This window comes from Cupressus sempervirens, chromosome 9 (genome assembly GCF_028749045.1).
Source record: "Cupressus sempervirens isolate cs-2001-9-10 chromosome 9, ASM2874904v1, whole genome shotgun sequence".
Classification (NCBI taxonomy): Eukaryota; Viridiplantae; Streptophyta; class Pinopsida; order Cupressales; family Cupressaceae; genus Cupressus; species Cupressus sempervirens.
Genome location: NC_143126.1, coordinates 50,375,988 through 50,402,542, shown reverse-complemented (window position 1 = coordinate 50,402,542; position 26,555 = coordinate 50,375,988). Strand labels below are relative to the sequence as shown.

Sequence of the window (26,555 nt, the reverse complement as noted above, 5' to 3'; positions counted from 1 at the left end):
ACGGCTTCATTTCCCATCTTCGTACTTCCCTGCACCCCCTCACTTACTCCCGTACGAAATTCACCACCTCACCACCGTACGGCTAATATTACCCACTGTACAGCTATTTCTACCCACCGTACGAACTCGTACTGTCACCGTATGGCTATCACATCTTCCATACGGCATTAGAAAGCCCACCATATAGACTCTCACTCCTCCGTATGGCCAACTTTGCCTACCGTACGGCCAACACACTTACCATACGGCCTCTTGTCTATGCATTTTTTGTCCTATCCGTACGGTGCCCTGAGTTCTCTAATTCGTCTCCAATTGGAAATTGTTTGGAACATTACACCACGTTTTCTTGTGTAACCAATTTGACCCAAGTTTGATATTGTGAACGTTGCTATGTGCCCCACAGGATACAAATTTTCAGTCAAAAACCCCTCCACATGTAATCGGAAGTGAGCAGGCCCATCAGGAATTTCAAAAGCTTGTCTAACTCAGCCATGGTAAATATACTAGCATCAACCTAGGAATGAGACAAAGGAACATCAAGTAATGTTGGATGAGCTATGCATCTTAGAAGAAAATCAGTAACTATATTATATTGTGATTTGTTAAATAATTAATCTTCAACCGCTATCAACCATGATCACAGGCTCTTCCTCACACTGTCATATGTTGGGTATGCTATTTGACCTTCATGTATCTGTCACTAATCTGTGTAATTTAGAATCCAATCTTTTTATGCTTATATAAATATGTTTGCATTATATGATTACTTTGTTCCAACTTCACCATCTCTCAAACCATTGTTTTGTCCTTCTAGTCATTAATGGAATGTTGTTGTTTGTGTATTCAATTTTTCTTTAATCCTTTGTGAACCACTTAGAAAACTGCCCTATTCATGACTTTTAATGCCTTGAAGCATATTATTTGAATATAAGTAGTGTGTAAGATCTAAAGCTAATCCCCTTGGCATGGTGTTTGGTACTTTAAAATTTGCCAAAATTTTAGAGTTTCATCACTGTGCTCATAAGGATGTGGATTCTACAGTAATTTATAATAAGACAGTTACTTTTGATGAGGAAAGTGTTCTTACAGATAGGAGTAAATCTAAAGACTCTTTGGGTCACAAAAGTACTACTCATTGTGATAAGTTTGAACTTTAGCCAGGGCGACATTTGAAGGATCAGTTAGCACTCACGGAGGAAAGGGTTGTGCAAGCACTATCAAGAACTAGTAGTGTTCATAACCAAATCGAACAATTTATTTGGAATCTTTAAAATAAGGAAAAATGGAGTGAAATGAAATTTCTAGTGCATAGCTACAAAAAATCAAGGAGGCATTAGAAAAGACAAAATCAGATTACTTGTAATTACTCAGGGACAAGGACATTGCTATCAAATTTGTTTAAGACAGAGAAAATGAGATTGATGGACTTTGATTGCAATTAAGTATGACACTACCAAGCCAAGAAGATGACAGTTATACCAAAAGAGAGATTAAGACAACTCAAGAATTCAAGAAATGTAGATGATAGTTGAGGGGATTGATGAAATATGTAGGGAAGAATTGTTATCCTAGGATTCAATTGTAGCTACTCAGATGAAGGACCTTCAGAGGTCTAAGGTCAAACCCTTTAATGAGATGGGTTCCAGTTATGTAGTCGAGCAATGGCTTATTGCTCTTGACAGGGTTTTTGCCATTCAGGACTTTGATACTAATGTCAAAGCAAGGTTTGCTATTACCAACCTGGAACTCTTTGGAGCCACTTGGCGGACTATCAAAGAGAAGAAATTGGGTATAAACATGAACAATGTCAGATAGGAGTTATTCCTAGAAAACTTCCATGAGCGATTCCTACTAGAGGAATGGAACCAGCAGAGAGTAGATCAATTCCACAACCTGAGACAGTTCACATGACCGTAGCAGAGTATGAGCGCAAGTTCTATGAGCTCATGCCCTGTGCGGGAATTAGTGATAACCCAGCATAGTTGGCACAGCATTTCATCAAAGGCTTGAACAACCGTCTAGTTGGAGGTGTTAAGGTATCTGAACCTAAAACCCTCAAAGATGCGGTACATCGAGCCATTCTTGTATTGCAAAGTGTTATCCTAGGACATGGGGGTTTTGTGGGAGCATCTACAGTATCAAAATCTAAGGGTAACCACAACTCAGGTGGGAACAAAAAACCTCATTTTCCTAAGGGGAATCAAAACCAACAACAACCTCAGCACAAAGTGGTGGTAGTGGTTCTAACTCTAAGAACTATCGCAATGCACAATGCAATAGGTGAAATCAGAACACCCAACCTACGCAGAGCAACCAATCTTTTGCTAATAGGGATAGCCACCAGCAATCGAGTGCACCTCCAATAGGGAGGGGATCTAGCAGAGGCACAAGATGTTATTCTTGTGGCCAGTTTGGACATATTGCAGCCCACTATCCACAACGTGCATCTCAGTATTCGGGTTCTAGGCCAACAACATCTGAGCTCACAGTCGGAGATGCAGGTAGAGCTCACAAGGTATTTGCAACGGCGGACCACCATCAGGCAGACCATCAAGGGACCATGTTTGAGACTACAGGAGCTATCCAAGGTACACCTCTCTCTGTATTGTTTGATTCAAGTGCCATAGACTCTTTTATGTCACCATCATTAGTTGCTAAGTGTAAGTTGGAAGTGGTTAAGCAAGATTTGGGTTGACAAGTGGAACTAGCCTCAAGCGCTAGGGTTTCCACAGATTCCGTAGTTCAAAAGTATGAACTAAGCTTAAGAGGGTTTGTGACGTCAATTGACCTTCGAGTAATTCCTCTTGGCTCTTACAATGTGCTCTTAGGTATGGATTGGCTTGGCTCTCAAAGAGCTAGTATAGGCTGCAAGAAAAAGACCATTGTTTGTCAGGATGATCAAAGGAAGGATGTAGAGATTGTGAAGATACAAAGACCTATATCTTTGGGAATGATATTCATTTTGCAATTAAAACAAAGCTTTCGTAAGGGATGTCAGGTATTTGCTATTACAATAAGCGAGCTGGAAGAAGAAGACTCTGTGGGAAAGACTATAGATCACCCTATTCTACAAGAATATGCAGATGTCTTTCCTAGTGAGATTTTGGGCATGCCCCTGAAGAGAGATATTGATTTCAGCATTGATCTCATTCTAAGAGCGGAGCCTATTTCTAGAGCTCCTTATCGTATGCCCACTCAGGAATTGAGTGAGTTGCACCTATAGCTTGAGGACCTTCTGGCCAAGGGTAGTATCCGACCACATGTATCCCCATGAGGAGCTCCAGTTCTCTTTGTGAAGAAGAAGGATGGTTCATTGTGCCTATGTATTGATTATAGCTAGCTGAACAAGGTGACAATAAAGAACAGGTATCCTTTACCAAGGATCGACGATTTATTTGATCAAATTAAGGGAGCTACAGTGTTCTCCAAAATCAATCTTAAGTCAGGATATCATCAGCTTCGCATTCAGGATCCTGATATTCATAAGACCACCTTCCAAACTCACTATGGGCACTACAAGTTGACAGTAGTTCTTTTTGGGCTGACGAACGCTCCATCAATCTTCATGTGTCTAATGAATGGAGTGTTTCATTCCTATCTTGATAGATTTGTACTCGTGTTCCTACATGATATACTGATATATTCTAGATCCCAGAAGGAGCATGAGGTACATCTACATTTGGTTTTGCAGTGCCTGAGAGGTAATCATCTTTATGCCAACTCGAGGGAGCGTGATTTCTTTCAATCAGAGATACAATATTTAGGGTACATCATATCAAGTGAGGGTATCTCTGTAGACCCTACGAAGATTTAGGCAATGGTAGATTGGCCCACACCAACTACCATGTCAAAAATTCGTAGCTTTATGGGTCTAGCTGGTTATTATTGCAGATTCGTCCAAAACTTCTCCAGAATAGCACATCCTATCACTTCCCTTCAGAGGAAAGAAAAGATGTTTTTATGGACGGAGAAATGCGAGGAAGCATTTCAGAAGCTCAAGGAACTTTTGACCAGTGCACCTATCTTATCAGTACCTAATCCAGCAGGTGACTTCATGGTGTGTACGGGTGCTTCCCTTGAGGGGATTGGAGCAGTATTAATGCAGGATGGACAGGTGATCGCATATGAATTGTGCAAACTCAAGGATCACACGCTGAATTATCCTACACATGATCTTGAGTTAGTTGCGGTAGTTCATGCTCTAGTAAGATGGAGACACTTCTTGCTGGGACACAGATTTGAACTTCATAGTCACCAACTAGACCCATGAAGCTACGAATTTCCGACACGGTAGTAGGTGTGGGCCAATCTACCATTGCCTGAATCTTCGTAGGATCTACAGAGATACCCTCACTTGATATGATGTACCCTAAGTACTATATCTCTGATTGAAAGAAATCACACTTCGCCGAGTTGGCATAAAGTTGATTATCTCTCAAGCACTACAAAACCAAACACATATGTGCCTCATGCTCCTTTTGGTATCTAGAATATATCAGTATATCATCTAGGAACATGAGTACAAATGTGCCAAGATAGGAATGGAACACTCCATTCATCAAACACATGAAGACTGATGGAGCGTTCATCAGCCCATAAAAGAAACTATTGTGAACTCGTAGTGCCCATAGCGAGTTCGAAAGGCGGTCTTATGATTATCAGCATACCGAATGCGAAGCTGATGGTATCTTGACTTAAGATCGATTTTGGAGAACATTGTAGCTCCCTTTATCTGATCAAATAAATCATCCATCCTTGGTAAAGGATACCTATTCTTTATTGTCACCTTGTTTAGCTGTCTATAATCAATACATAGGTGCAATGAACCATCCTTCTTCCTCACAAAGAAAACTGGAGCTCCCCATGGGGATACACTCGGTCGGATAATACCCTTGGCCAGAAGGTCCTCAAGTTATAGGCGCAACTCACTAAATTCCTGAGTGGTCATATGATAAGGAGCTCTAGAAATAGGCTCCGCTCTTAGAATGAGATCAATGCTGAAATCAATATCTCTCTTCGAGGGCATGCCCGAAATCTCACTAGGAAAGACCTCTGCATATTCCTGTAGAATAGAGTGGTCTATAGTCTTTCCCGTAGGGTCTTCTTCTTCCAGCTCGCTTATCGTAATAGCAAATACCTGACATTCCTTACAAAAACTCCGCTTTATTGCATAACGGATATCATCCGTAGAGATATAGGTCTCTGTATCCCCGCAATCTCTACATCCTTCCCTTGATCATTCTGACAAAAAATGGTCCTTTTCCTACAGTCTATACTAGCTCTATGAGAGTCAAGCCAATCCATACCTAAGACCACATCGTAAGAGCCAAGAGTAATTACCCGAAGGTCAACTGACATCACAAACCCTGCTAAGCTTAGTTCACACTTCTGAACTACGGAATCTATGGAAACCCTAGCACCTGAGGCTAATTCCACTTGCCAACCCAAATCTTGCTTAACCGCTTCCAGCTTACACTTAGCAACTAATGATGGTGAAATAAAAGTTTGTGGCACCTAAATCAAACAATACAAAGAGAGGTGTATCGGATAGCTCCTGTAGTCTCAACCACGGTCCCCTAATGGTCTGCCTAACGGTGGTCAAATCGCTGCAAATAACCTATGAGCTCTACCTACATCTCTAACTGTGGGCTCAGATGCTGCTAGCATAGAACCCGAATACTGAGATGCACGTTGTGGACAGTGGGCTGCAATGTGTCCAAATTGTCCACAAGAATAACATCCTGTGCCTCTGTCAAATCCCCTCCCTCCTGGAGGTGCACTCGACTGCTAGTGGCTATCCCTACTAACAAAAGACTAGTTGCTCTACGCAAGCTAGGTGTTCTGATTTCGCCTATTGCACTGTGCATTGCGATAGTTCTTAGAGTTAGAACCACCACCACCACTTTGTACCTGAGGGTATGATCCCTTCTGTTGTTATTGTTGCTGGGGTTGTTGTTGGTTCTGATTCCCCTTAGGAAAAGGAGGTTCCCTGTTCCCACCTAAGTTGTGGTTGCCCTTAGATCCTGAAACTGTAGGTGCTCCCACAAAACCACCATGTCCTCGGTTAACACTTTTCTCTACAAGAATGGCTCGATGTATCGCATCTTTGAGGGTTTTAGGTTCAAATACCTTAGCACCTCCAACTAGACGGTTGTTCAAGCCTTTGATGAAATGTTATGCCAACTGTGTTGGGTTATCACTAATTCCCGCATAGGGCATGAGCTCATAGAACTTGTGCTCATACTCTGCTACGGTCATCGTGAACTATCCGAGGTTGTGGAATTCATCTGCTCTCTACTGGTTCCATTCCTCTAGTAGGAATCACTCACGGAAGTTTTCCGGAAATAACTCCCATGTGACATTGTTCATGTTTATACCCAGTTTCTTCTCTTTGATAGTCCACTAAGTGGCTCCAAAGAGTTCTAGGTTGGTAATAGCAAACCTCGCTTTGACATTAGTATTAAAGTCCTGAATGGCAAAAACCTTGCCAAGAGCAATAAACCACTACTCGGCTACATAACCTAAACTCATCCCATTAAAGGGTTTGACCTTGGACCTCTGAAGGTCCTTCATCTAAGCAGCTACAAAATGAAGAGATTGATTGAACTTCAAAAAAATCAGTGGTAACAGACACAAAGCCAAAGAAATTGGTAAGTCACAATACACATGTAGAAAGAAGTCTTTTGCAATGCAACGAATTGATGGGGAAGCTAAACATGTTAAGATGATATCTGCTCAAGCAAGAGAGAACTTGAAGAGAGTTAAGGAAAGGTATAGAAACTTGGGTTCAACAACAAAATCAGAAATCTGTGTTCAAGATGAGCCTTGTGATAATCTTAGCACTTTAAAAGTTAAATAATCAGATTCACATGGACAGATATTTTCCCCAACAGTGTTCACGATTCTGTTGGATGACAGGCTACAAGAATAGAATTTTTATGAGATTTCCAGTTTTCCTTCTCAGAAGGATATGACGAGTAGTAAGCGGGACATGAATCAATCAACTTCAACAAACTCAGATTGGTTGAGTATAAGTGGCCTCACAGATAACTTCAGGTGGTGGATATTTGTCGACACAGTTACTGATGAAGCTTCAAGGACATGTTCCTCCTTTCATCTTGCTGGTTGATGCTAAAGATTATGTCCAGATTTGGGATCCTGGGTTTGGCACGATTGGCAAGATATTTTACAGGGTGCCACAGCGGATTCTTGTTAAAGAATTTGTGAGACTGGTTTGAGACCCAGGTATTTGGTACAGATGACAGTCGTTGATTTGATTGCTTGAGGACAAGCAATTTCGGCATGGGAGGACTTGTAATGTCCCCTAATAATTTCTCTATTAAGAAATTAAATAAACAATGATTTAATTATTTAATACTAGTTAAGAACATCATTAACTAATATTAAAGAATTAAAAATAAGATCAAATATTTAAATATTAGAAACTAATATTTAATTAAGCTCTCTTAAAATTGCAATTTCAAAAAGAAGTTAATATACAGGAAATTTTTCCTTAAGATAAGTATTCCCTGGATTATGGAAGCAGGTTTAAATGTCCATGAAGATTGAAGAACTTCCTTGGTATTGGAACCAAGATCCCACTTCATCAGTGAAATACCTGATCTAGGGGTAAAAGAAGCAGATGGCATGAATTGCTATTTGGTGATGAATGATGCTGAGAGTCAATTTGCAGAATTGGAAAATCATTAAAGACCACGTTTGCACTTAATTCTATGCCAATACCAGTACAAGTTGACTGTTCGAATGAGAAAGTGGTATGAACAATGATCTGCGTATAACTGAATTCCTTGTTTGCAGGGATCATATGCCTGAAGGTGAGGTCTATCAGAAGAGTAGTGACATGAATATCAGAAAATAACACCTCGAGAACTTTGTGATTGTTTATACGGCACAACAGAGTGATGCAAAGAGACATCCAGATATGGAGTCCGAACACTACTTATTCCTGTCCGTAATACTAGTGCAATTACGATGAATATAGCTTTTTTGTACCTGTTTGAGACAGCGAATTCTCAGTAACACGGCACCATGAATTGTCTGCCATGAGATGGAAAAGGGTACTTCTTTGCCAGGAATCCGATACAAGTCACATACATGAACAATACGTGTCATAATAAACAGATGATTTGTCATGAAATGGTTTGCAGGAATATCAGAAGATATTTGCTCAGTCTGGGAGCCTCTACATATTCAACTTTGAACGTCCACAAAACTCTGAAGGATCACTTTGTTTTCTGCATCAGCTTACTTCCAGCCCCAGGTACAATCAGAGTTCCTTAACATACTTCTGAGAAACTCATGTTATTTGCTCTGTAATAAATAAAACAGGAAGACCAGCCAACAGTGTTTTCTTTTGAGTTGTTACTATTAAGAAAGTTTATTTAGACATGTGAGGATGAAATGCATTCCATTATATAAAGACAGAATTGTAAACTACTTATAATTATTTTAAGTATCTGAAATCAAGTTTCTTGAAACATAAATTCCTACTAAGAACAGCAAATTGGAGAATGCCATCATTTATGAAGAATGTTATTGTCTTCTGCTTGCATTTGATATTCTTGTTCATGCAAGACTGAGTTCCCAAAACAACAGTTGACTCATTAGAATCTGCTCACATAATTGTATTAAACTATATTTACTAGAATGGATGCAACTTGTTCAACAGAATATTTTTCGTAATTTAACTGGTGAAAGAATTTAAAGCAAAGTGTATGACGGGTCAATGGTAAGGCAGTAGAGGTGTTTGGTAGAATGGCAACATGTCTATGCGATGAGATAGTGGGACAGAACTGGTAGGGGATTTTACAACTATACTAAAATCTCTCTCCAGTAAATTTTAAAAATACTGGTATTAATGATAAAAAAATTAAAATCTTTGCTTAGCCAGACAAAGGACTTTTGCTTTGTACTCAGATAACTATTCCAGTAGTTTGCATATGAAATTCTGAAATCAGATTGACCCTTTAATGCTTTTGTCTCTGGACTCAGCTGTGTAAAATCAGGATCTCTGATAGAAACACGATATATTATTATTGATAGAATAGACTCAGATTTTACATACCAACCTGATATTATGCACTGTGCTGTTCTGAATGTGCAGATCTCCGAGACTGGGCAATCACTGAGGAAAGACGAACTTGCTTTGGTTAATATCTTGATGCAATCGCTGAGACTGAATATTGTTTAATGTCTTTATTTGCTGGAGTAATCACAGGAGACTAAAAATGCCTTGTAATTGATGATCAGACTACACGATATCTCCTTTGTTATACATGCAAAGTATTATGTCTCCGTAGAGTCATGACTCTACGTGGCCAAAGGCCACGTAAGGTCATGTTCCTATGTGAACATAGTACTAAATCATAACTGATCATAATTCGCTGGTTAACAATTACATTAAAATGTTTTTCAACCAATAATCATTCGGTGCAATATTTAGATTGTCTCTTCTTATAATAAAAGCCCGATTATGAATACCATTTATGAATAAACTTATATACATATATATATCTGTGTGTGTGTGTGTGTATAATAATGAGTACTCCACTTCGACTGAAGCTATACTTCAACATAGCTGTGTGCAACAGTTTTTACAATAGTTGTTCATCAGATAATTGTGTTCCATAGAAATAATATTAGACATAAAAAACCAAAAATCCCAAAAAAATTCCTAAGAGTAAGAAAATTGGAAAAAAAAAAATCCAAATTTGCAGAAAATGAAATTCGCATGATTTAAACACAATTTATTCATGACTGGCCCAAAAAATTGGTCAAAATGTGTTGACTACATTATTTTCAATTTTTCAGGAAAGATATCACAACCGGGCACATTACACTATTAATCACAATTTTTTGGCTATTTCTGCTTCTTTAAAACATAAACTTCATGATTTGCCCTTAATATTCTGTAACCAATCTCGATTGGCAGTGAGTGTGTGAGTTCCTGTACCAAAAGAGGAAACTTAAGAATGGATCCATCATGAGTATTTTAACAAACAAAGCAATCGACATAAAAAAGTTGACTCGAGCCACAGATTACCTTTCCATATTAGCGTCTGAGATTCGCCTTGTAGCTAATTTTCTTTGGAAAATGATCAATGCACAGGTTGTACCCAGCAGATAACACTTGCACTTTGTTTCCATCTAATGCTGCTGTGTTTTCTTCTTGGTGTCAACTTCCTTGATGAAGTTCTATATGTCTCTTTACTACAGTTGACTCATAATTATGTTTTGAGATTCTCCAATATATTCCAATCCCCATTTTGAGACAAATCATGATTTGGATTCTGACATTAAAAAATATTAATTAGTCTCTGATTCTTAACTGCACACTCTCTTGAAGGACTTTACTTAGTTCATGACACATTGTATTTCATATGCCAGAGGATTATTCATTCCAGCTATACCTCCAGAAGTTTCCCATTCTACCCTTATCAACATGCCAAATGATTTGAATTCTCACCAATGCAACCCCTTGTCATATTTGCTTCTCATTTAGTTAACCTTCTGAGGCCCAGATTACTTCTAAATCATGAGGCTCCATGATCTACTTCACTCAGGGTAAACCTTCCAAGCCAATTTCATTACAATACTTGGTTAAATTATTGTAGATTTATCAAGTTCCGAATAACCCATTTTAAATTGGCAACCTCCGTCCACAAATCAGTAGGTGCTGGAATTTTATTCCCAATCCTTTCCATAAAAAGTTTCTTTGGACGTTGAACATACCCTCCTAAATATTTTGCAGTAGGTAAGAGGTGTGCTGGCATTGTCTGTGATAATACCCATAATAAACTGCAACTTTTTACCATCAGTCTCGGCCACTTTCTCTTAAATTTTAATTTAACAACCACCTGAATGATGATGTCTGTAACAAGAATCCAAAGTACTATGAGGTAAAAGGTGCTTCTTGATTTCCCGCTTCCTTCTTAAATTAGCTTTGACAGGGGAAAAAAACTAACATTGGGTTACATTGAGTTCTGAACATGAAGCCATTTGATATATTCTTATTGTTTTCTGCATTCATTTCCTGTCCTTCAAAAGTATAATTCACAAAAAAGAGGGTGTCATCTTAAGTTAAAATTTGTAAACTAGCCTCCTAGTTGTACTGTAGGTAGATCATGTCCAATATTTTGCCTAGATAAACAGCCAATTTCGTCCATCCTGAAGACAATAAGAAGGATTACACAGGTGTTATGCCAAAGTAACAAGATTTGAATAAACTTTGCAGCCCACATAATAAAGTCCAAATACAAACTTCAGTTATTAAGACTGATCTATTGGTTGTCTTGTTGAAAGCTTTATCACTGCAGTATGGTCGATAACCTAAACTGTTCATTTTGATGCAGAGGGATTTATTCTTTATACTAAAAATAAATCTTCCAAAAAATTTATTGGGCATCATAAAAGAAATTCTATAAGGGAAGGAATGCTGAAAGCTATCAGCAGTAATCTTATAGAACATGTTTCATAACAATATAGGTGAGAATTCTTCTAGCATGAATACCTTTGCCTTCTGTGGGATCAGCACAAATGTGTGCATTGATACATCAAACAGTTTTCTTACTCTTATGACTTCAGAAAAGCTCTGAACCAGTCTGCTTTGACATTTTCCCAAAAAGTCAAAGAAGAATTGTAATAGGTATCCACAAGATCCCGGTGCCTTATCCCTGCAAAGAAGCATATATAATTAAAATAATACTTGATGCAAGACATCTATGTTGTTGAATCCAAATTTGAATCGGAATTGGGTATGTGAGTGCAGCACACCAGTAGAGCAAATTTAGGTCGCTGGGAACACTGGATACGCCCATACAAAAAGCATATAAAAATCATAAATATATCAAATATTAAGGAAATTTATTATAAATCAAAATATATATAAATATATATAATTGGATTAAAGCATACTTTGATATCATGAAAAGACATGTGCAGAAGCCCTGATATTGCTATACAACATGAGGAGGTAAAGCTAGCAAACACTGGTATGGAAAAAAAAATGGTGATCAAAGGCGTAAAATCCAATAACCTGAAACAAAGATAGTTCAATGCTTCCCCGTGGAAAATCCTTGGAGCTTGAATTGGATTTGGACTTTCAACCCTCTCAGGACATCTACAATTAGCGTGCAGAAAGATCATCCTTCAGTCCCCCCCCTCTAGATGTATCTGACCAAATGGTGCTAAAACACCAATCAGTTCCCTGTCTCTTTGAGGCATGGAATAATAGAATCAATCTCTTCCATGACTGCAGTGCCTTTTGCACAAAAAAAAATTTTCCTGGCACCCTAACTCGTCACCCAAAACACCAGAACAGAAATCGGATGATGATATCACAAGTCCTTGGCTCCAACTTGACTCCTATTTCTTCCCATTAGTCTGAGAAATACAGTTCTTCTTTACAAGATTTGAGGTGGTTTTGGTAGATGATCTTATTGACTGGAATATCTTTGATACCTATGTTGATGCAGTTTCTTCCGAGGTGGGGAATTGATCCCTTATCTTTAGGTTTTTGAGAACGCATCCATCCCATGAGGTTTTCATAAATTGGACAGAGACCACCAAAAGTGGCTTAACCACTCTCATTATTGAAATTTTGGATTTTAGATTCTTTTTCCTTAACCATAGTTTTGTCGGCTACTGCAATTATGTGAAACAAAATAGCTCTTGGTTCTATGGACAACTGGGCCTTTTCGTTGCCCCTTGGTCACTTTTTAAAAGAATCCAACAACTGCAAAAATAAATACCATTCCTATCTGGATCAGATTGTACAGCCTCCCTTTGACTATGTGAGATCCTTGCCTCATCAAGAATAGATAGACCAGGTAGGATCTTTAGTAAATTTGGACACTAATTCAGTGGACTCTAAGTAGAAATACTCGTTTTTTTGGCATTGTTGATATATTGAATCCTATGCATCATTCTATAACAATGTGTTCCTCATTCAGCTCATGCTCACAATTCCTTAGCTGTTTAAGTATAGCATCAGTCGAAGTGATATACTCATTACATTGAGTATTTGTATTCATGATTTATATGAACATCGTTTTATGTCTCATATTATTGACAAGAATATATATATATATATATATATATATATATATATATATATATATATATATATATATATATATAGGACTTTACTTACTAATTGGGCTCTTATAATCAGAAGAGACTATAATGTTATGAACTTCTTGAATGTAATTGTTTTACCACCTCATGATTGTCGATTGAGAAGCAAACTAATTGTATTTGCTTATACACTGACGATGATCAAGTAGGGACACGACCCTATGTGGCCAAGTAGAGTCATGTCTCTACGAGACATGACTTTGTTGTAGCTTCTGTCCAATTGATTTATCATGAGATACCTCATTGATGGTAAATTATCTTTAAGATAAATCTCTTATATATATAATATATATTATTATATAATAATATAATAATATATTACATATATGGTTAATATATTAATATTATATATATATGCTTAAAGGTGAGTTATACATACAGTTTTTTTTTTGATAGGTAACATCAGATTTTGTATCTATATAAAAAGAGTAGGAATTACAACATTGCCTTATGCAATTTGCCCACTGTCCTTACAAAATATTTTCCTATCCATGCCCAAGGCATACATATTGTTTGTACAAAAAACAGAGCACCAACACCCTATCACAAACACTAGACACCTAAACACAAAGCCACCCGAAAAAGCTAAAAAAGAGCCCTGAGGACAGGAACCAACTATCAACACCATCTCCTTCCACCTATTCTTTGATCCAACATGCAGCCTCCTTCCTTGTGAAAGTTAGAGTGGCACGGTCATCCATACCAGTCGCAGGCCTCTGATTCCCGCGTGAGATTTGACCACGCTTCCTATTATTATCTCCCTCTTCTTCCATCAGTGATACGTCCACCCACATGCCCTTTTTGGTGGATTCTCACCCTTCCTTCATATTCTTCCTCTCAAGTTGGTGGCGCAGGGGCTGCCCTGGCACAAGCACACTCTTTCTCGTGGTAGCCTTCATAAAACCACACTTGTCCTTGGTCAGCACTTTGATTCTCCTCTACAGTGATTCAACTATCTTCCTCCATCCCTACTCTACCTTGGGTACATGTACCCCTTTCGGACTTGCTACAAACCAAATTACCAAGGGCTGAACTGAGGAGTCCCCACCACCAATTAGTCTCCACGGCTCCACGCCCATCTCAATGCCCACACCCAACAAAATACGAGCCACTATCTCTTCAAACCCCAACAGCCATTGAGGGTCAACACATGTTGTCATGACTCGGCTTACTTCCTCCTTCGAATCACTCACCATCAAGGCCAATGCCACATAGGGAGGCTACATCCAGACTCAAATGCCTCTTCCAAGTACTCAACCCCATACATCTACTGAACACCCTCCAATAATACCAGGTCATCGATTAAGAAAATGTTCTTCAATCTCCACAAAGAAATTTTACCATTGTAAGCTTGCCTCTGGTTTCCTTAACCCAATGCAATATTCGCCTCCATTCCAACTCCCCTGTTGTTAACTTTACAAATTTCCCTGTCTTTCCTCCTTAATTTGCAATGTTTCAAACACTCTGGAAGCAAATCGTTCACTAAGGTGCTTAATAATGATGCCTTCTGATGAAACGCGCAAAATAATATGAACTCTGCATACTGCGATATGAGTACCATCGAGGGATGGGAACATTATGAAATTTTACTCCCCATTTAATCAGCAAGGACACATGATTTTAATGTTTTAATTGGCCACTAAATAATTCCACACTCTAGTCTGAATCGAGAAGACTAAGATCTTCATATATCTCATACTGTAACCCCACCGCTGCGTTCACGCCCATATTGGCTAGCTTCTCCGCCACCCTATTTGCTTCTCAGTAGGTATGGGAAACCTTGAAATCTTCAAATTCCTTTAGCAATCCTCTGATCTGTTAAATGTGTTTGTCAAGTTGCCACGCTTCCAGCTTCCCCTTTTTTATTCCGTTAATGATGATCTCTTAGTCCCCTTCAAGATGGACTCTATAAATGCCCAATTTAGCTCCTAAAACTAGAACCTCTTTTTCCGCACAACATCTTGCCACATTATTCGTGTCGTCGGTCAGACGTTTAGCCCCAAAGGCCAGGATGTTTCCTTTATCGTCTCTTGCTACACAGCCACACCTAGAAACTCCCAGATTACCCCTGGAAGTCCCGTCGAAATTGATTTTAACCCACCCTTCCTCTAGTGGTGTCCAGCATACCTTCTCCCTATTCAAAATAGGATTAGCCCTACCAAGCCCATTAATGGGCCGAAACTTGATGGTCGGAAAGCAGGACTATAAATGAGAATCATGCCTAGTGAATGTTGTATGTTGGGCTCTTGAAGTTGAAGATGCTGAAGAAATGGCTTCTGCTATAGCCTACTCCAATCTCTATCCAAACCTTGGCCATTCCTCCTCCTCCCGAAAAATCCTCCTATTCCTCTCTTTCTAGAGCTCCCACAATGTTACTACCAAAATAGCCCGCTATGCTGATTCAAAAACCTGTTTATTCATCTTGACTGGCCATGCTTCCAACCATCCCTTCAATGTGGCCGTTGGTGGGCTCTCCCAGCCGAGCTTAGTCCTGATCATTTCCCATGCCTTTTGAGCGTAAGAGCAATGAAGTAACAGGTGGTCTACATTTTCTTCTGCATTTCAGCAAAGGGGACATTTGAAAGGACCTTGGAAGCCCATCCTTTTCAATTGTTCCTCTATTAGAATCTTGCCATTGCCTGCTAACCAGGTGAAAGCTCCCGCCTTGGGTAAACATGCACGAGCCCAACACAGATTCTTCTCCCAGAGAATATGCTTATGGATCCCCTCTAGAAGTTGGTAACTAATTTTGACTGTGTACTCACCACTCTTAGATCCACTCCATACCAACTGGTCCTTGTTATCAAACATAACAATCTTTCTATTATTGAGTATCTCATCCATCCTTGCCTTGTCTTCATCATCCATATTCAAAGTAGACGTCTTTTTCCATTGTTCGTGTTTTTGTACTCAATATAGTCTCTCACTTTAAATCCCCATTGCTGCTAAGTTGCTTCAATGAGATGGGCTAGAACACTAATCTTAATCAATTGTTTCCCCCTATACCATAAATCTCTCCAGAAATCCACCTCCGACCCATTCCCGAACTTCCAAGTCAAATGATATGTAATAAGATATCTATAGCTCATTAAGAAGTTCCAAATCGCAGAGCACCGCAATGGGTCTGCCATTGTCAAAATTTGGTCGTCGTCCAAGCTGTCCAAATATTTGGCTCTAAGGATCTTTATCCACCTCTGATTACCTTTCCTGAACACATGCCAGACCAATTTGGCACCAAGGGCAATATTCAAGAAGGTCCAATCCCGAATCCCAACTCCCCCTCTTCCTTTCAGTCTGCAAAAGTTCAACCAAGCCATGAGGGAAACCTTCTCTCCTTGTGAACCATTCCACAGGAATTTTCGCATGGTTTGTTGGATTGTTTGAATTTCTCTTTCTGGAATTTTGAAACACGCCATGGAGTATACCGACATTGCTGTTATGACTGCCTTGAGCATTGTGATCCTTCCTGCCAAAGTTAGCCACTGACCCTTCCAGCTGTCCATCCTATTTCTGCATGCTTCTACCAGATTGTTCCAAATGGGACCTTTACCTGCTCCACCAAACAAAGTTGAGCCCAAAAATCTACCTAGGAGTTTACCAATTCCTACTCCAAAAGACTCCGCAATAATCCTCTAAGACCCTAGCTCTGTGTTGAAAAAATGAATCTCCGACTTGTCCCAATTAACAGATTGTCCTAACACCAGTAGTCATCCAGGACCTGCTTCATTACTTTTGCCTCTGCTATCAATGCCTCCCCAAAGAGGCAGGTGTCATCCATGAACTGAGAGTGAGTTGTGGCCTCTATTGCATTTGCAATCAAAATACCTTTTCCAAGACCTCAAGGCTCGCTTTCTTGAAATAGATCTGCCCAAGACCTCTGCCAAAATAATGAACAAAAGTGGGGATACGAGATCACCCTACCTGATGCCTCTGCTAGTGCTTAAAAAACCTTGGGGACTGCCATTAACTAGAATTGACACTCTGAAATCGGAGATCATGCTCTTGACCCACTTCAACCAGCCTTTATTGAACCCAAATTTCCTCATAACTTCAATTAAAAGCCTCTGTCAACCCTGTCATAAGCTTTACGGATATCCAATTTAAGTATCATTTTCCTCTCCTTGCTTTTCTAGCAGTATGTATTGCCTCATGTGCCACAATAATACCATCCACAATACTTCTATTTGGAGTATAACCACTTTGTTTTGGGGAAATAATGGAGTTTAACAATACTTTCATCCTATTTACAACTATCTTTGTAATGATTTTATAAGCTGTATTACAAAGTGAAATAGGTCTAAATTCCTCGCACCTTGCCGGATGAGCTTTGTTTGGGATGAGAGCAATCAACATGTTGTTGAAATCTTTGAATCCTTCCCTTCTTGATTCTTCCACCACCTTCAGCAGGTCCTCTTTGATCAATTCCCAAAACTTTTGGTAGAAGAAAGCCTGGAAACCGTCAAGTCCAGGCGCCTTGTCTCAACCCAAACCGAAAACAACAACTTTGAGTTCACTTATTTTGATAGGTTCCATCACCATTTTGTTATCTTCTTCAAACATGATGCGAGGAATTACTCCCAACATCTTCTCCTAGGCCCGACTTCTATCCGCCGTCTCCTCCTTCCAAAGACCAGAGTAGAAGTCCACTGCTTCTTTGTTAATGTTGTCCAAGTCCTCCAAAAGGATACCATTCTTGTTCTCAATAGAAAGTATACGATTGACGCTACGTTTGACTTTCATCGAGCTATGGAAATATTTAGTATTCCTATCTCCATCCTTCAGCCAGTTTTCTCGACTTCTATTTAAAGAAAATCTCCTCCTTTTTTAAAACTTCTTGGTACTTATCCATTAAATCTTGTTCATTTTGGAAGTCAACCTCATCCATCCCAAACTCCAAACCCTGCTACTGAAAGCTGCCAGGTCTACCTCTATTCCTGCTCTCCTGGAAAATATTCCCATAATGGAGTTTATTCCATTCCTTGAGCTTTTTCTTCAGATGTCTCTATTTGGACAGAAACTTGAAAGCCTCATTACCTTCTACAATTAGCACAATAGCCTACCAATGCAAAACCTTATGATGGAAACCTTCTTCTCTGAACCACATCATTTCGAATTTTAGAGGACATCTAATTGGGATGCCATCCTGCTACACCACCACTGAAACTGGGAAATGGTCAGAGCCAGACAGACCCAAAATTCTCCCTTCAACAACAACCAGCAAAGTCTACCATTCCCCAGACAAGAAGAATCTATCAAGTCTTTCCACGATGTGGGAGAAGCCCTTCCTTTTGTTCGTCCATGTGAAGTGGCCCCCTTTATTTGGTACTTCCGAGAGCTGTTAGTCTGTACAAAGTGACGGAAATCCTCTTGTACAGTGCCTACGGAACGGACCCCCCCTTTCTTATCCACCGTGCGTAGGGTAGCATTGAAGTCACCAACAATCACTCTCACTTCATTGCCCAATGTGGCACAAAAGGTTGAAATTTCTTCCCAAACAGCGTTTTTCTCATTAGATCTTGTGGGCCGATAAACATTTATCAGGACTCCCGCAAAATGCATTGTCAATGAGGAGAAACGCAGAGCTTGCCAGTACCTTTTCTTAACAACAAACTCTCCCTTCAGGGAGCCTTGGGTTCCATAAGATACCCAATCCTCCTGAGGCCCCTACCGCCTCTCCAAAAAAACTAGACCATTTCTGTCTAACACCAAAAACTTTCGTTGCCTCTTCAATTTCCATCTTGATTTCCTAAATACACACAATGTCAGCTTTTGCTTGATCAAGGGATCGCTTGATCGGGCACTTTTTGTCAGGAGCATTGCAGCCCTCACATTCCACGTGAGGAGCTTCATGGCTGCCCAGGAGAGACAATGTCCCTCCTGGATCTTAAATAGGTTAGACCTCTCATATTCCCCGCGTCAGTAAGCAGTTTCTAATTGTTTTTCCTCCCTTTTCTTTTGTGATCCTTCCTGCTTTTTCTTCTCCTTGTTTTTTGACTGTGAGATTGTGCGCAGATCCAGTATACCTATACCATCTTCTTCTGTTGATTCTCCATCTCCCAATAGTTCCTCAATCTCATGAATCCATCCCAAAAAGGGCACCAACAATTTTTTTAGAAGTGCTTCCCCATTTGCTTCCTCAAAGTCCATCAGGTGCACTAGTGTCTCAAACTCCTTAAAGGGTTCACTTTCTACACCCTCCTTCTACGATTCCACCATAGATACACTAGTATCTTCTAACCTACCCTCCAATGCCTTGCTAATATCGTCTTGTGCTACCTTCAAAATCTCACTGTTGAAATGTAGCAGGTCAAGGTTGGGGTTGGAGGTATCTTCCCAAGGGCATTTTGGTTCCAAGATGACCAAGTTGTTCACATCTTCCTTCTCCTTCGAAAGATCCTTTGTCATTTCCAAATCTGTGTCCATACAGGTCTCCATTACTCCTGCGCTCATCAAGGGTTCCATCTCTCTTTTTGTTTCTTCCGTCTGAAGTTCAAACTCTCTTGTTATACCTGAAGGGCCTGGGTCCCTGGAGCCCATATTGCCCCTATCCTCCACCTGTTCTTTGTGCTTGGTTTTGATCGCGCATCCCTCTTGCGAGTATCCCCAGATGTTGCAGCTTTTACAACGGCTAATAGATTCCTCAACCTCAATCTGCTGCCACCAGAAACCTTCTATCGTTCTAATCTCAACTGTGTGTGGAAGCAGGGGATGGGGTTCCACATGATACAAATTCTTGCATACTAACTAAAGTCTTTTTGCTCTATTGCTTCATCCACTTTGATAAATGTTCCCAGTTTATCACCTATCATCTTGAAAATATCTTTATTCCAATATTCATGAAGGAGGTTATATAACCTGATCCAATTGGCACCTCCTCCACCTTTGCTTATTTAGGGTTGAAATTGTGAACCCTGTGTTTAATGAAGAATCCTACTCCCTCCATCAAGAAAGGACCGTTAAACATGACCCTTGCTTTTTCTTGCTTGAAGTCCATAATGATTAGAAAAAAATCATTAGTCAAAGTCTTAATCGTGGTTTTAATCCCCCAAGTGTCTTCCACCCATTTTTTCATTTACCTCCCCCCCATTTCATAAAAAGGCCTTATCCCTCAACAAGGAGACCGTGGACTTCCATGCCTCAGAATCGACTTTGATGCTGATTGACTTGTTCTCAGTTGTCAACGGGAAGTCCTTGGTTATAGGTGCTTCCATTTGTTGTCTCTCTTCTTCCCTCCTAACCCATCTCCATTTGTTTCCAAACGTCATCCCTTGAGAAAAAACCAAATCTTCTCTCCTCGATGAATAAACTTCCTCTCTGCTCCATTTTTCTCCTCACCAAAGCCAGTCACTATGGCCGAAACAAGATTCGGCTTGGACTCTTGGTGGCTTCCACGAGAGCCGTATCCCATTTCGTCGGCCCCTTCCAACCTTGAATCAATGTCTGTCACCATGGTCTCGAAACCCTAGTTTCCACCACCTCTCCACTATCATTAATACTCGCCTCTCCTTTTTTTTGACTTAGTCAAGGCATATCCTAGTTATACATATAGTTATTACTGATGATTAACTATAGGGACATGTCTCTTCTCATATTTATATGAGATCCAAATCTGCATTTGAAAATCATCAATAACAATGGCCATGATTTTACATTTGCAAAAATGATCTTAGTTACTTTAACATAAACTATGGAGGCCTTTCATTTAAATGCGCTCATTGCAACATGATAGGATGTAAGATAATTGGGCGCATTTCACCTAGATCAATAAAAAGGAAGATGAGTCTCAAAAAATGGATCTAATAAGCATAGCACTCTGGATGTAGATTTCATTCAGTGTAATTAAAGAAAGTTCATATCACCCGGAAAAAAAAATTGGATTCTTTGCATTGTTCCTTTTTCCTCCAAGTTAACTCATTAACTTTTGTGATCCCCACTTGTGGACTTAATTTCATTTGTTTTCTATATTGGGAGTGAGCACTTTCCACACAACTCACCTACCAAATATACATATAGATAGATAGATAGATAGATATGTGTGTGTAAGTGGAAATTGAATGGATTGTTTATAAACTATAAATTAAGTTTAAAAATTAGAAATTAAAAATGTAGATATTTATATTTAATAATGCTATATAGGTGAAGAAGCTTTTATTGGTAAGTTTATTATATAATTATTACATATAGTTTAATAAATGGCATACTATTATAACATACAATCATTTTTAAACCTGTTTTATAATATTAATTATATTATTATTTTGAATAATAAAATATATAAGAGATATAAATCAAACTAAAATTTGTTCCTTGATCCTGTCATAGTTTTCAATTAAAAAGTTCTGATAAATATGAAAACTTGAAATATTTTCTAAATTTGATGTTATAGTTTTTGACAGTATAGGAGTTACCATATATAACAGAATGCCCTAAAGCTTATTCTTGTTACGGGTCATGCTTATCCCTGGTAGAAACTAAGAACGTTAGGTAGAAAGACACAAAGACAATGTAAGGCAATAAAACTGTTTAAATAATGAAATCCAATTCACACTTTACCAGTGAAACAAGATGAGGTTCAGAATGCAGACTGAGATTATGCTTAAGGTTTTTAATTTTCAGGAATAAAGAACATCATTTAAAGTTTGTTGAAGGTTAAAACATCAGCAACATCTAAGGATTAAAATTCTGAACCCTAACCAATTCACTGTTGATTCCATGCAGACTCGAATTCCAGGACATTTCATACCTAGAATCAACCTAGTTTTACAGCAATTAGGTGAGCTTAGAATAACAGATACAAATCTATCACCAGTCATATCACCAATTCCTTTCTCATGGCTTTTTGTAACATCCAACCACTTTCCATGATTTGTAATAACCATGAATCACTTACTGTGGTCCATCAAAACTCTACCTTCATCAAATACCTCTCGTACACATGAATCTAGGACACACAAACGCAGCATGCTACCATAAGCATGCACCAAAGCTCCTATGGTTTACAGAAGATCTGCAAAGGCCTCAACTACCTTGGGCGGCCCAGGCAATATACAATCTCTCTTCATATATAGAACTGCTACATATGCACAATATCCCTGTTCCCATCCTTGTTGAGGGGGTACTCGCCATCTGAATTGGCTCAACCATAACAAATGGAAAGCAAAGAATCATCCATAAAAGAGCAGACATTTCATCAACCATGATTAACACACATTTGCAGCTAATTAGAAAGAACTCGGGATTGAAGAGAGGCAATAATGGAGGAAGATTAGAAGATAGATAGATGTTCATCTCCTTGAAGGGAATGCCATATATAGAGCATACAAATTACTAAAATTGTTGTTCAGTTCATTATCTTACTTATGCATCTTTTCTGATTGACATTTCACAGTGTTGAATTCTTGTTTAATGTTAGCTTCCACATTATAACACATCTGAATTCTAGATGTTTGGATTGCTGTGCCCCAGATATCTCTCAGGATCATATTTGAAATCAATACCTTGTATTATCCAAGCTTACCTTATTGAGATCTCTCTCATAATTTCCCATGTACTGTGTGACATTGCGCTATAAATCAGTACTCTATATCGCATAATCATTGTCACAATTTCAACCGCATGATGCCAACTGTGAGAACTTTTTGTAACAACTAGCAAAATAGATATTAAATTTCAAAATACTTATTTTCATAACTGAGATGCATCCTTACCAATGGTAAACAATGATGTCCAAACATTTTATGGTTACTATTAACTGCAAAAAAGTCCAACTTCAGTTACTCATTATTCATTAATTGATAAGTGCAATTTTTACCTCAGATACATTGTGGCTTACCTCAGATACATTGTGGCCATGTCGTCTTTTATCAACAATAGCTAAAGGAGCATCGGACAACTTTTTAGCAAAGGCACGAGCACGAGCCACACCACCCACATCAGGTGATACCACCACCAAATCATTCGATGCAATCATCTTGCTGGCAAGGTAATCTAAAACAACAGGCTAGGAGCAGATAATATTGATTAGAATCCTCCTGTACTACAAGACAAATTTACTAGTTTGTCATCAAACACATTGTTCTGAACAATTATCCTAGTTAAGTTCCAGAGTAGGAACTGTATACCTGACCATATACATGGTCTACAGGAATATCAAAATACCCCATGGACTGCCCAGAATGAAGATCGCATGCAAGAACACGGTTCGCTCCTGCTTCTGTTATTAAGTTTGCCACAAGTTTTGCTGCAATAGATTCACGTCCCTGTGTCTACGAGTACAAAAGACATATTTCACACTTGGTTAAACTAGTTGATTATGATTGCAAAGAAAGGGAAACTGCAACAAATCATGACTCCAAAGAGCTACCATGTGGATAACACTCTCAACCTAATGCTGAGCAAATCCATGTAGAATTCATAGATTCCTGGAAACATCTTGTGGATATTCTCAGCATAAAATGACTAGTCATTCAGTTAAATCTCAGCAATTGTTCACCTAAGAGGTTGCTTTTCAAAAACACGCCATAACAGGTAAATATGCCATATAAGGCTACAATTGAAGCTACCAGAAAAATCTACCTTGGATAAAAAGTTGTAGAACCTAAGGAACGAGAATTTTGAGTTTCTGATATATATTTGAGTTAAATACATAATTGTCATGGTTAACTATTAAAGTACATACAGATAATTTATGTGAATAGGTTTGTCAGAGCCTCTTTAGTAACATAAGAACAAGCTAAAGCATACCTTTCGATCTGCTCTAGCATATCCAAAGTATGGAATAACAGCTGTAATATTCTTAGCTGATGCTCTACGACAAGCATCAATCATTATAAGAAGCTCCATCAGATTTTCATTTGCTGGTGGGCACGTTGGTTGGATAAGAAACACATCACAACCTCTGACACTCTCCTGGAGTTGAATATATATCTCTCCATCTGCAAATCTTTTAATTTTGATTTTTCCAAGGTCACGCCCTAGGTAGCACGCAATTTCCTGCAGAAAAAAAGGATATGTAACCTGAAAATCTAAACAAATTTTTCCACACCTGCTCATGCCAAGAGATGTGAACAGGAGTCACGAATCACCTTACATGTTAAATACGCAGAAGATAACAACTGTAATGAACATAATCAGTCCCAATATAATTAATAATATTATCATTAGTCCTTCCATATAACATTGCCAATTGCATTGTAAATAAAGCAGCCTCTATTATGTCCTCTGACTTTCAACTAATACATCCTAACTATAACAATAATGAACAGTCATCTAAGCATGCAAGATCAAGACAATTTACTGCTGGCTTGCTACAATCTAATCAAATAAAATTAAGCATGGGAGAGAACTGTTCCTCAAACTATTCCAGAAGATTCCTGACAGTAAAGTTAACCTAAAAGAAGCTGTATTAAAACTTTTAACAATGTCTTATTAAGATTGCTCAAAATATGACAAGGGAACAACAGTGAACTCCTCTATATTTTAAGAATGATACAATAGAATTATTGTTTCCTACTTTAGAGTGATGCTGTGATTGTATTTAGAAATTATTCTATGTTTATATGTGTTTCCCTGTAATAAATTGCACACAAATCCTGACACTCACCTGTGCAAGAGATGGATTTGCTGACCCTGAGAAAATGCGAAGTCTTGTATCTTGCTGAAAGTCTCTTTCAACCATTTCTTGTGGATGTCTAGATCTATGCAACCCAGTCATGCCCTGATTCTGAAGCAAAGGAATATATGGTCTTCCATTTTGGGAATCAACTCGATTGACCAGCATGCACCACTGCATAATCAATTATATTTAAAAGTTTAAAACAAACAAAAGAGTTACAATTTGATAAGTCCATAACCTGAAATTATAACAATAAGGATACTGCATCAATATAGAAAACTTTCTTCATCCACACATTGTTCTTATGAACCAGGAAACTTGAGAAAATTTATGAGACTGCACACCTTTTATTTCAAACTAAAAAAAGTGCAATAAAAAAAACTCTAAAATAGATGCCTGTGCTATGTGTGTGTGAAAAAATTATTTATATATACAAATGTATATGTAGAAGTGTGTATATGTGTGTGTGTGTGAATGATATATATGTAGAACTAGAAAACAACACATATATGTACTATATAAATAAAATAAGTATAGATGTATTAGAAGCATTTAAAAAGGAGACCAGATTGTTGGAAGGATTAGTACCATTTGTTTTTTATTGAGAAAGATTGCATGAATAATATCTTAATACTTCTATTCAATTTCTTTTGGTTGCACATTTGTCATACTTTTAGTATGGCACTCGAAGCATTTAACTCAATTATTTTTTGCTTATAGCCAAAAGAATGAACTGATTTTCTATTTTCACTGAGCAGGGTCATCGTGACTTTAAGTGAGACATTCAGCAGACTCTGGTTGCTGTCATCATTTAACGATCACCCGCACCTCTCAAACATGAGCAGAATGATCATTACAAATGTGAAGTTTTTTAATGAGGCAAAAGGCCACACAAGGGAGAAGTAAATCCTGTGTGTTACTGAGATGCCCTGATTCGACTCCCACATGCCAACAGCCAAATTCAAGACTTGCAGTTTCAAGTGCAACTGCAGGCATTGCACTTTGAAGTATTTGTTCGACCCTGTCCTCAAGCCTTTATATGTGCACGTTGAGGCCTTGAACAATAACACTCTAAATAGGTTTGCAAATGAAACATTCCCCTTGGAGTTGCCCAAATCTACAGGATTTACCAATGTTCTAAAAAAGCTTGAGCAAAATAAACATAGATACCCTGTGGAGACATCCAAGGTACTGCTTTTGAGTCCCAAAATCACCAAGGTACATCCATTGATGGTAATGCCTCAAGTGATATGTCTTATGGTTCCATTAGATCAATATTTCTTTGTGCTTCTGATTTATACATGCCCTTTTATGTTCTTCTGTGCTTTTCACTTGATCTTGCCACTTGAGGGGCAAGATTTTTTGTTCTTTTTGAAGGTTATATGTACTCGTGACTGTGCTAATTTGGGGGCAAAAGTAGAGGCATCTTCCACACACACAAAGGTAAGTATTCGACATATGCAACTCTAAATTTTCATGCTCAAGTATCTCAAGTTTGTGCACAATTCTCAATTCATCATGCTTATGCTTCATGCCCATTTAACTTATTAATCGTATCCATTTACACTGGCATTGTTTTATGCTTATACTAATTACACACAAAACAAGGACGGAGAAAAATTTAGATAAAAGCTAAGCATAATGACATGGAAATGCAAATAACACAAAATCAGAGGAAGTATATTATTACAAACCATTTGCAAATCTGATGTGCAGTTCACAGCTGGACTATGAATAATTGCTCAAGCTATTCCTTTTTTAGTTGTGCTTGTCTCTTTATCTTTTT

At 38.5% G+C, this 26,555-nt stretch overlaps 1 protein-coding gene across 4 annotated transcripts in view; it reads right to left on the bottom strand.

Moving 5' to 3' along the window:
- The window catches only part of LOC149537565 (ribose-phosphate pyrophosphokinase 1-like), an 85,842-nt gene that overhangs the window by 47,399 nt on the left and 11,888 nt on the right, over positions 1 to 26,555 (bottom strand). For 2 of the 4 annotated variants that reach the window (XR_016355853.1, XM_089798968.1), the window contains exons 2-5: positions 24,758 to 24,940; positions 23,899 to 24,147; positions 23,277 to 23,420; positions 22,967 to 23,155 (exon numbers count right to left, since the gene is read on the bottom strand). Coding sequence is in view for 2 of the 4 variants with exons in the window: in XM_089798968.1 (XP_089655094.1) it covers positions 22,967 to 23,155; positions 23,277 to 23,420; positions 23,899 to 24,147; positions 24,758 to 24,940 (765 nt within the window). In the remaining 2 variants the exon portion in view is untranslated. The remainder of the gene's footprint in view (positions 1 to 22,966; positions 23,156 to 23,276; positions 23,421 to 23,898; positions 24,148 to 24,757; positions 24,941 to 26,555) is intronic. The other 2 variants (XR_016355854.1, XM_089798969.1) reach the window with 1 other exon arrangement.